Below are 12163 nucleotides of genomic sequence, written 5' to 3'. Positions count from 1 at the left end.
GTTTATCTGTTCATGTATGCGCACGTTAGGCTGGTTACGCTGGGTTATGTTAAACCCTTATTTTGTATTTCGTGTTAGTTTGTGCCGTGTGCTTTTTGTCGCCAAACAAAAGGCTCCGTTTTGCTACCAACTATATGCTCTCCTGCGCCTGACTTCCTACAGCCCTTCACGCATACCATTACAGTACCAGTCAAAAGTTTGGACACACCTACTCATTCCAGGCCTTTTCTTTATTTTTACTATTTTCTACATTGTAGAATAATAGTGACGACATCAAAACTATGAAATAACACATATGGAATCATGTAGCAATTATTAAAGTGTTAAACAAATCAAAATATATTTTATATTTGAGATTCTTCAAAGTAGCCACCCTTTGCCTTGATGACAGCTTTGCACACTCTTCGCATTCTCTCAACCAGCTTCATAAACTAGTCACCTGGAATGCATTTCAATTAACAGGTGTGCCTTGTTAAAAGTTAATCTGTGGCATTTCTTTCCTTCTTAATGCGTTTGAGCCAATCAGTTGTGTTGTCACATGGTATGGGTATTATACAGAAGATAGCCCTATTTAGTAAAAGACCAGGTCCATATTATGGCAAGAATAGCTCAAATAAGCAAAGAGAAACAACAGTCCAGGTCAGTCAATCCAGAAAATGCTAAGAACTTTGATCGTTTCTTCAAGTGCAGTCGCAAAAACCATCAAGCGCTATGATGAAACTGGCTCTCATGCCACAGGAAAGGAAGACCCAGAGTTACTTCTGCTGCAGAGGATAAGTTCATTAGAGTTCCCAGTCTCAGAAATTGCAGCCCAAATAAATGCTTCACAGAGTTGTTCACAAAACTGTTCGCTGCTCTGGCACCCCAATGGTGGAACAAGCTCCCTCACGACGCCAGGACAGCGGAGTCAATCACCACCTTCCGGAGACACCTGAAACCCCACCTCTTTAAGGAATACCTGGGATAGGATAAAGTAATCCTTCTAACCCCCCCCCCCCCCCCCCTTAAAAGATTTAGATGCATTATTGTAAAGTGGTTGTTCCACTGGATATCATAAGGTGAATGCACCAATTTGTAAGTCGCTCTGGATAAGAGCGTCTGCTAAATTACTTAAATGTAAATGTAATGTAAATGTAAATGTAAATTAGTTCAAGTAACAGACACATCTCAATATCAACTGTTCAGAGGAGACTGCGTGAATCAGGCCTTCATGGTTGAATTGCTGCAAAGAAACCACTACTAAAGGACACCAATAAGAAGAAGAGACTTGCTTGGGCCATGAAACATGAGCAATGGACATTAAACCAGTGGAAGTCTGTTCTTTGGTCTGATGAGTCTCAATTTGAGATTTTTGGTTCCAACCGCCGTGTCTTTGTGAGATGCAGAGCAGGTGAACGGATGATCTCTATATGTGTGGTTCCCACCGTGAAGCATGGAGGAGGAGGTGTGATGATCTGGGGGTGCTTTGCTGGTGACACTGTCATTGATTTATTAAGAATTCAAGGCACACTTAACCAGCATGGCTAGCACAGCATACTGCAGCGATACGCCATCCCATTTGGTTTGCGCTTATTGGGACTATCATTTGTTTTTTAACACGACAATGACCCAAAACACACCTCCAGGCCGTGTAAGTGCTATTTGACCAAGAAGGAGAGTGATGGAGTGCTGCATCAGATAACCTGGCCTCCACAATCAACCGACCTCAATCAAATTGAGATGGTTTGGGATGAGTTGGACCGCAGAGTGAAGGAAAAGCATCCAACAAGTGCTCAGCATATGTGGGAACTCCTTCAAGACCGTTGGAAAAGCATTCCAGGTGAAGCTGGTTGAGAGAATGCCAAGAGTGTGCAAAGCTGTCATCAAGGCAAAGGGTGGCTACTTTGAAGAATCTAAAATCTAAAATATATTTTGATTTGTTTAACACTTTTTGGGTTACTACATGATTCCATTTGTGTTATTTCATAGTTTTGATGTCTTCACAAGTTTTCTACAATGTAGAAAATAGTAAAAAATAACACAATGTACACAATGTATTTTTGGATAGACTACACCTAATATATACTAGAAGAGGCATCTTAATTTCATTTAATTTCACGCAATTAAATTAAATTTCCTTTCATTCTAATTGGAATTGCAATTCTGTATCCTGTTATCTACTTCAATTCAAATGAAATTCAAAAAATAATTTAATTGGAATTTATTAGGCATTCTAAATTAAATTCTGAATTGAGCCTAAACTGCTATATGCTTGCTGGCTGGATTAGGATTCAGAGAGTAGACTGGGTCACTCACACCCATCATGAATAAAGGACAACTAAAATATTCCATTCATTCGGACACAGCTGAAAAGTATTAAAAAGACACAACATTTACTCATTTATGTTTTTGGAAGCCATTAGTTCCTCCGACAATGCTATGAAATCTGGAGTGTTATAGTCCTGTCAACACTACGGCTTATTTGGTTCTGTTACTGCCGTCTTACTGTAGGCTTCACTACCCTCTGTCTGTCTCTTTATAACTGACTAATTCTTCTGTTGGAGGAGATTGTTTTACTGCCTGTAATGTTGATGACAATAGAAGTGAAAGACAGAAAGACTGAAGTGTGGGAGTGGAGCTGAGAACCACTCATTTGTTCACCAATTCATCAATATGACAAAGATGCCTCTACTGCTTTAAATGAACAGGCATGTTGCTAAGTACAAAGTTAATTCCAAAAGCCCATGTTCATTTAATATAGTGTAAGTAGCACTACATTTCCCAGTAATAGTTTCATAAAAGTTGTATTCGTTTTCAGTTAATAATTTTATATTATTTATTATGCTGTTCAAAATCCATATGCCTTGAATAATCACAATAATAAAGAATATGGCAGATAAGTTATTAACATTTATTAACTACATTATACATTGTTAATTCATTCAGAGACAATTCGGCTCTACGAAAAGATAAATAAATAAATACATGACTAAAGACAGACAAAGAAACGTAAACATGTGTGCTCACACATTCTAGTGTACTGTAAATACAGTTGAAGTCGGACGTTTACATACACCTTAGCCAAATACATTTAACTCCGTTTTTCCACAATTGCTGACATTTAACCCTTGTAAAAAATCCCCTGTCTTAGGTCAGTTAGGATCACCACTTTATTTTAAGAATGTGAAATGTCAGAATAATAGTAGAGGGAATGATTTATTTCAGCTTTTATTTCTTTCATCACATTCCCAGTGGGTCAGAAGTTTACATACACTCAATTAGTATTTGGTAGCATTGTCTTTAAATTGTTTAACTTGGTCAAACGTTTCAGGTAGCCTTCCACAAGCTTCCCACAATAAGTTGGGTGAATTTTGGCCCATTCCTCCTGACAGAGCTGGTGTAACTGAGTCAGGTTTGCAGGCCTCCTTGCTCGCACACGCTTTTTCAGTTCTGCCAACAAATTTTATATGGGCTTGAGGTCAGGGCTTTGTGATGGCCACTCCAATACCTTGACTTTGTTGTCCTTAAGCCATTTTGCCACAACTTTGGAAGTCTGCTTGGGGTCATTGTCCATTTGGAAGACCCATTTGCGACCAAGCCTTAACTTCCTGACTGAGGTCTTGAGATGTTGCTTCAATATATCCACATCATTTTCTTTCCTCATGATGCCATCTATTTTGTGAATTGCACCAGTCCCTCCTGCAGCAAAGGATCCCCACAACATGATGCTGCCATCCCCGTGCCTCACAGTTGGGATGGTGTTCTACGGCTTGCAAGCATCCCTCCTTTTTCCTCCAAACATAACGATGGTCATTATGGCCAAACAGTTCTATTTTTGTTTCATCAGACCACAGGACTTTTCTACAAAAAGTAGGATCTTTGTCACCATGTGCAGTTGCAAACCGTAGTCTGGCTTTTATATGGCGGTTTTGGAGCAGTGGCTTCTTCCTTGCTGAGTGGCTTTTCAGGTTATGTTGATATAGGACACGTTTTACTGTGGATATAGATACTTTTGTATCTGTTTCCTCCAGCATCTTCACAAGGTCCTTTGCTGTTGTTCTGGGATTGATTTGCACTTTTCGCACCAAAGTACGTTCATCTCTAGGAGACAGAACGCGTCTCCTTCCTGAGTGGTATGACGGCTGCGTGGTCCCATGGTGTTTATACTTGCGTACTATTATTTGTACAGATAAACGTGGTACCTTCAGGCGTTTGGAAATTGCTCCCAAGGATGAACCAGACTTGTGGAGGTCTACAATTTTTATTCTGAGGTCTTGGCTGATTTCTTTAGAGTTTCCCATGATGTCAAGCAAAGAGGCACAGAGTTTGAAGGTAGGCCTTGAAATACATCCACAGGTACACCTCCAATTGACTCAAATTATGTCAATTAGGCTATCAGAAGCGTCTAAAGCCATGACATCATTTTCTGGAATTTTCCAAACTGTTTAAAGGCACAGTCAACTTCGTGTATGTAACCTTCTGACCCACTGGAATTGTGATACAGTGAATTATAAGTGAAATAATCTGTCTGTAAACAATTGTTGGAAAAATTACTTGCACAAAGTAGATGTCCTAACCGACTTGCCAAACTATAGTTTGTTAACAAGAAATTTGTGGAGTGGTTGAAAAATGAGTTTTAATGACTCCAACCTAAGTGTATGTAAACTTCCCACTTTAACTGTACATTCATACATTAAAAAACAGATCGACAACATACAATCAAAATCCTTTTCATTTAACAGACAGGAAGATTCCTCTGCCCAACATCTGCAGGTTTAAAGACATAGGGAGCAACCTGAGAAACTGTTTGAAGAAGAGAAAGAGAGGGAGAAAGAAAAAGGTGGTTGTGGTAGAGTGACAGAAGTTAATTCATAATTCAACTACTTTTTAGATAAAACATTGCGTCATACCGTAGATTTTTTTCTTCTGTGCTCAGTACATAGACTTGGAATCACTGGCCACTTTAATAATGGAACACTAGTCACTTTAATACTGTTTACATCATGCTTTACTCATCTCATATGTATATACTCTATTCTATTCTACTGTATTTTAGTCAATGCCACTCTGACATTGCTCAATCTACTATTTATATATTTCTTAATTCCATTCTTTTACTTTTAGATTTGTGTGTATTGTTGTGAATTGTTACATACTACTGCACTGTTGGAGCTAGGAACACACACATTTTGCTACACCCGCAATTCCATCTGCTAAATATGTGAATGTGAACAATACAATTTGATTTGATTTTTGTCAGAAGAACATTAGGATTTTGTTTATTAGGGCATGCAAAGGGTAACGTTTTACAACGTTTGGCAACGTAAAACGAAAATGAGCCTTTCTTGTTGGCCAAGGTCGAGGTAGTCCCCCCAGTTTCAGTCCGTTTTCCTCCATCTGGTGCCTAATGAACACTATTCAGCTTTTTTGGGGAGGTAGGAAAAGTCACCAATGTAAAATTCACCAAGTTTCATAATAATGTCATCAGTATGTGTTTGCTTTGCGCTATCATCAAGTGAGCGATTAATCTAAATTACAGAGGGGGATGGCGGTTGTTCAGCTGGAGTCATGGCATCATTAAGTAAAAAACCTCTAGCATCATTACATCTGAGTTGGCTGTCGTCAGTCTGATTTAACACTGTCATCTATCAACCCAGCATGGTGATCATAAAACTCCCTCCCAAGGTGAGGATGGGTTTAGTAAAGGTCGTTTTTGGGCCTTGTTGATTTTTTAGCTCTTGGAGCATCACTGGTAGCCATTGTCTCCTGTTTAAAACCAATGACACCAATTATAATCTTAAAAAGTCAAGTACTATTATCGAGCCCAGATTATTTCTCCTCCTGGATTCACAGACATCATTCATCGAGTGAAGAAAGAGGGTGCGAGAAGGAACAGCGAGAGAGCGAAAGCGGGAAAGGGCAATAGGGAGAGAGAGAAAATGGAGGGATAGAGAAAGACTAAAAGAGAAATTCACACCATAAAAAAAAAACGTTATAAAAAAACATCACTCGTCTATAAGGCTAGATGTGCTGCTCATCATCACTCTCCTCCACTTGCTGCTTTGCGACAGGCCGGAGGGCGGTGAGGGGAGAGGAGAAGGCGGCGAGGGGGATGGAGAGGGCAACGGTGAGGGGCATGGAGAGGGGCGAGGTGAGGGGGATGGAGAGGGGCAAGGAGTGGGGTAGCGAGGGGCTACTATTGCTACTGCTGCTCCCCGTTCCGCTGCTGCTACTGCTGCTGTTCACCTCTGCCACCTCCCGCCTCGTGCCCTCGATCCACACCGCCATCTCCTCCTGTGTCGGGGGGGGTGGCGGGGCAGTGGCATGGGGGAAGATGGGAGTGGGGGAGGGAGGGGAGGAGGGGGTGGGAGGGGAGGAGGGGGCTGAAGTTGCCTGGGGTTTGGATGACTTTCGGCTGGTGTTACGGAAGCTGGCCAGAGGGGGACGTAGCCGGACCCCGCTACGGGTGGAGCCCTCGATGGCCTTTTGGAGCTGGGAGAGAACGGGGTAGTGGGAACAGGGAAAGAGAGGGAACACATTAGAAGAACACACCATTGAATTACATGAAAATAGCACGATGAGTAGACTCATAAGGCAATTTGACTCAACCCTTACTAAATTGTCAGGTTCCGTCACAAGTAAAAGACAATGAAATATTGTAAAACAGAAATAGAGAAAGAGAAAAAAGAAAGAGAAAAGGACGTTTTCTTACCTCTTTAAGTGCCACAACACCCACCAGTTGTCCGATACTAGTGACATAGGCATGACTCAGGCCCAGTAATGAGAAGAGAGTGTGGGTCTGAGACAGGCAGAAAAGGTCAGACGTCAAATTAGGCCGCAACATTTTGGTATGGCTTCTGTTCTGAGCAAATCCACTATTGGTTGTATTTCCATGTGTCTAGACATGATGTCAGATACTGTATCTCCAAATTGGTATGAATTGGCAGCACTTGAACAAACCTTGTGTAATGATGTCCTCTCCACTAGCTGGAAAGGGGAGGGATCTATTCGGATTTGATCAATTTCCATTGGTTTGTCCATCTCAGCCTCCTCCCATTCTTTGATCTGCACCAGCCAACCAGACACAATGTCAAGAAACGCAACACTGTAATTGGCTATAAACACTCTAAAACGCAACCTTCAATGTCAACTGCCTCCATAAGAGATGTATGGATGTTTACACCTTTTAACCCTCTTATGGGTTTCAACATATTAGCCCAGACCCTTTTGACAAGGACAAAAGTGTTGGAAAATGTACAAGGCAGCCTACTCTAATCATTTGGCATGGCGTCAGGGGAAGTAAAGTTCTTGGGACCGCACTTAAGTGGACCTGAATGAGATCAGTTACCTCTTCTGGTGTCATCATATCGGACAGGAGAGGGTTGGCGCAAGGCTCCTGATGAGAGAGAGAGAAAATAGAGGGGAGGGGGGTAAGATAAGACACTTCGAGTAACGTCATGCACACATTTTTAGTTGCCCCTATTTTCTTTGAAGAGTTTCAAGGTGAGGTGATGAGAGTCTCTTCACTTCTGCTTCCCATAACATAGCTGATTGCAGCTGTTCTTGAAACCAATAACTCATATTAGTCTCTTCAAAGTATATAGAATGATTTGGTTGAATGCAGTGTCAAGAATAACATGTTTTGTGCGGGCTGCATGTTCATCGATGTACTCTTGTTGATTTTTGAAGCCAGGCATTTGTGTGAAATATAATAATAACTTGGCTTTTCATTATGAAATAGTCATGAGTTTGGGGTGCACAATTCAAACCAAAGGCTGGCCTATCCAGTAGAAAACTGTACAACTACGACGAGTGACAAAATATTAGGATCATAATTGAATAGGGAGATACGGTAGGTTGATCAAAAGGTGCAAACTCAAACCCTGTACTTACAAGTACATCCTTGAGTATCATTAACATACATTGTTTTTCATATTTGCAGTATAAAATGGTAATATGAAAAGTCAACCAGCCAGCCATACCAGGGAAAAAATAACCATATGTCATATGTTGATTTCCATATAGAACTAAGAAGGAATATGCTTGACTATGCACACACTCTGAACAATCTTCATTTGCAATTCATGTGAATTCATGTCACACTCAATTAGATAAGGGAGTGTGTATACATAGAGAGCAGTGCCCAGTAATGAGATTCATCCCACGCAAATATAATGGCTAAATATTTAGATTTCCCATCTTGAAATATGGTTTACAATCAAACCGCCAAGGAAAGAAGATACAGTTGAAGTGGGAAGTTTACATACACTTAGGTTGGAGTCATTAAAACTCGTTTTTCAACCACTCCACAACTTTCTTGTTAACAAACTATAGTTTTGGCAAGTCGGTTAGGACATCTACTTTGTCCATGACACAAGTAATTTTTCCAACAATTGATTACAGACAGATTATTTCACTTATAATTCACTGTGTCACAATTCCAGTGGGTCAGAAGTTTAGTTGACTGTGCCTTTAAACAGCTTGGGAAATTCTGTCATGATGATGTCATGGCTTTAGAAGCTTCTGATAGGCTAGTTGACATCATTTGAGTCAATTGGAGGTGTACCTGTGGATGTATTTCAAGGCCTACCTTCAAATGCAGTGCCTCTTTGCTTGACATCATGGGAAACTCTGAAGAAATCAGCCAAGACCTCAGAATAAAAATTGTAGACCTCCACAAGTCTGGTTCATCCTTGGGAGGAATTTTCAAATGCCTGAAGGTATCAAGTTCATCTGTACAAACAATAGCACGCAAGTATAAACACCATGGGACCATGCAGCCGTCATACTGCTCAGGAAGGAGACGTGTTCTGTCTCCTAGAGATGAACGTACTTTGGTGCGAAAAGTGCAAATCAATCCCAGAACAACAGCAAAGGACCTTGTGAAGACGCTGGAGGAAACAGGTACAAAAGTATCTATATCCACAGTAAAACAAGTCCTATATCGACATAACCTGAAAGGCCACTCAGCAAGGAAGGAGCCACTGCTCCAAAACCGCCATGAAAAAGCCAGACTACGGTTTGCAACTGCACATGGGGACAAAGATTGCACTTTTTGGAGAAATGTCCTCTGGTCTGATGAAACAAAAATAGAACTGTTTGGCCATAATGACCATCGTTATGTTTGGAGGAAAAGGGGGAGGCTTGCAAGCCGAAGAACACCATCCCAACCGTGAAGCACGGGGGTGGCAGCATCATGTTGTGGGGATCCCTTGCTGCAGGAGGGACTGGTGCGCTTCACAAAATAGATGGCTTCATGAGGAAAGAAAATGATGTGGATATATTGAAGCAACATCTCAAGACATCAGTCAGGAAGTTAAAGCTTGGTCGCAAATGGGTCTTCTAAATGGACAATGACCCCAAGCAGACTTCCAAAGTTGTGGCAAAATGGCTTAAGGACAACAAAGTCAAGGTATTGGAGTGGCCATCACAAAGCCCTGACCTCAATCCCATAGAGAATTTGTGGGCAGAACTGAAAAAGCGTGTGTAAGCAAGGAGGCCTACAAACCTGACTCATTTACTTCAGCTCTGTCAGGAGGAATGGGCCAAAATTCACCCAACTTATTGTGGGAAGCTACCTGAAACGTTTACCCAAGTTAAACAATTTAAAGGCAATGCTACCAAATACTAATTGAACGTATGTAAACTTCTGACCCACTGGGAATGTGATGAAAGAAATAAAAGCTGAAATAAATCATTCTCTCTGCTATTATTCTGACATTTCACATTCTTAAAATAAAGTGGTGATCCTAACTGACCTAAGACAGGGAATTTTTACTAGGATTAAATGTCAGCAATTTGTGAAAAACTGAGTTTAAATGTATTTGGCTAAGGTGTATGTAGACTTCCGACTTCAACTGTATCTACATTTCAACAGCTCAATACCCCTGTCATTTATTTGCTGCTCAATTCTCTTTATTTGCTGCACCAGAAATACTTTAGTGATCATTAGGAAGACATTGGTGTGTGCACAGTAGTGCTGAGCGATTAGTGCTTTGAGGTTGGTTGGGTTTTTTGTCCGTGCTACAGGCGGTAATACCGGTCCACTAATACAGGACTAGTAACGGCCAAGAGCACTACTTTGGTAAATGTTTTTTTTTTTTTTATAAATGTTTTGTATTTATTATTAGAACTGTTTTAATTCAGATTTGTCACAGTGTGGTGCAGCACCTTCAGCACCCTTACTTCCTGTGGCAATGGTTGCACCCCCTTTTGCCCTCAGAACAGCCTCAATTCGTTGGGGTATGGACTCTACAAGGTGTCGAAAGCATTCCACAGGGATGCTGGCCCATGTTGACCCCAATGCTTCCACAGTTGTGTCAAGTTGGCTGGATGTCCTTTGGGTGGTGGACCATTCTTGATACACACGGGAAACTGTTGAGTGTGAAAAACCCAGCAGCGTTGCAGTTCTTGACACACTCAAACTGGTGTGCCTGACCGCTACTACCATACCCAGTTCAAAGGCACTTAAAACTTTTGTCTTGCCCATTCACACATACACAATCCATGACTCAATTATCTCAAGGCATAAAAATACTTCTTTAACCTGTCTCAGTCTGGTCAGTCTATGTCATGGAAAAGAATGTTTTGTTCACAGTGTATATTACATTTGTATTATTTGATTACTTTATTTCATTCCAAGCCATCATCTCATCTCTATGGAGCTGCTGCCTATGCCGTCTGACAAAATCACTATTTTCGTAGCCGAGATCTTCAAAGTAAATAAGGCATATTTCTATGACTGCTGAATACAAACTATCAATCACTTAGACTATGTATTTTCAGGTACCTGCTCTCTATCCCTCTCGATAGCGAGTTCTTCTGTCTCTTCTCTCCCTCTTTGTGTCTGCACCACACAGACTGGACAAGTAGGTGCACAACAGATTATGATCATTGTAGTTAATTACCATATTTAATGTGTCAAACTAAGTAGAATTTTGGCCTGTTGGAAACTACAACTCCCTACTACATCGCACAGTTCGGGCTTGATCTGATTTATCTCTAGAGAAAATGTGTATTGAGCTCACAGAAAAAAACGACATGGAATTCAAATAATTGAACCGACGTTGGTCAATTAGTTGTTTAAAGAAACGAACAAGAAAACTGACATGTTGGTTAATCGCTCAGCACTAACGTAGAGTCACAGGCACAAACACAGACACAGACATTCTGTACACACACAGTTATAGACTACCTGTGACTGTCCCTCTGCCTGTCTGTCTCGAGAGGTGAAGATATTCCGGAGAGTTCTCCTAACAGACTGAAGAGGGCCCTTTTCTGAAAAGGACAGATGATAATAGATGTGATGGACGAAGGTCAAAGTTCTCTACAAAGGTGTCTTGATGTTAAGATTGATAACCAAATAATTCAAAGCTGTATAATAATATGAATATACAATACGCTGTATAACAATATGAATATACAATACGCTGTATAATATGAATATACAATACGCTGTATAAAAATATGAATATACAATTCGCTGTATAACAATATGAATATACAATACGCTGTATAACAATATGAATATACAATACGCTGTATAACAATATGAATATACAATACGCTGTATAATAATATGAATATACAATACGCTGTATAATAATATGAATATACAATACGCTGTATAATAATAGATGACACTGTTGCCAGGCACCCATAGAAGCATTGTTCCACAGAGATGGTTCAACTCACCAGGAGCTGTGTGATTGGACAAGGGCTCCTGTGGTTTAGGAGATGGCAGGGGGCCATTACTCTCTTCCTGAACTGGGGTACTCTGGGAAATTTAACAAAACAGTAAATTCATCACATTGGCAGCTTAAATGATGGCACAATACAAGTTCCTTGCAGCAAGGCGCTTCAGTAAGCGTTTTCCAGCTTGTTCCTGTAGAATAACAGGTTCCAGGCAGAACCTTGTCACCGAACAAGGAATCCTTTAGAACCCTTCGAAAAACCTTCTTGGATGAAAAAATGTGCATGCAGACCCATGTAGAACCCTGTCCTTGTAGAACAACCCTTTTAGAACAATTTTTTGTTGTACCTGTGATAACATCTGCATATCTGCGTATGCGACTAGGGCTGTGGCGGTCACGAAATTTCGTCAGCCGGTGATTGTCAAGAAAATTACTGCCGGTCTCACAGTAATTGGCCGTTAATTAACATAAACGCATTCAGCATCTCCTGG

At 40.8% G+C, this 12163-nt stretch overlaps 1 protein-coding gene across 1 annotated transcript in view; it reads right to left on the bottom strand.

Moving 5' to 3' along the window:
• Positions 1–2871: 2871 nt before the first annotated feature.
• Positions 2872–12163, bottom strand: part of LOC106569994 (chloride channel protein 1) — a 35827-nt gene continuing 26535 nt past the window's right edge. The window contains exons 18-23 of the mRNA XM_014141823.3: positions 11674–11755; positions 11174–11256; positions 7328–7375; positions 6940–7044; positions 6692–6778; positions 2872–6471 (exon numbers count right to left, since the gene is read on the bottom strand). Of these exons, the coding sequence (XP_013997298.1) occupies positions 6001–6471; positions 6692–6778; positions 6940–7044; positions 7328–7375; positions 11174–11256; positions 11674–11755 (876 nt within the window). The 3' untranslated portion in view covers positions 2872–6000. The remainder of the gene's footprint in view (positions 6472–6691; positions 6779–6939; positions 7045–7327; positions 7376–11173; positions 11257–11673; positions 11756–12163) is intronic.

The sequence above is a fragment of the Salmo salar genome, chromosome 14 (genome assembly GCF_965601325.2).
Source record: "Salmo salar chromosome 14, fSalSal1, whole genome shotgun sequence".
Taxonomy (NCBI): domain Eukaryota; kingdom Metazoa; phylum Chordata; class Actinopteri; order Salmoniformes; family Salmonidae; genus Salmo; species Salmo salar.
Note: the sequence above shows the minus strand (reverse complement) of the source record. Positions and strands in the feature narration are given on the sequence as shown.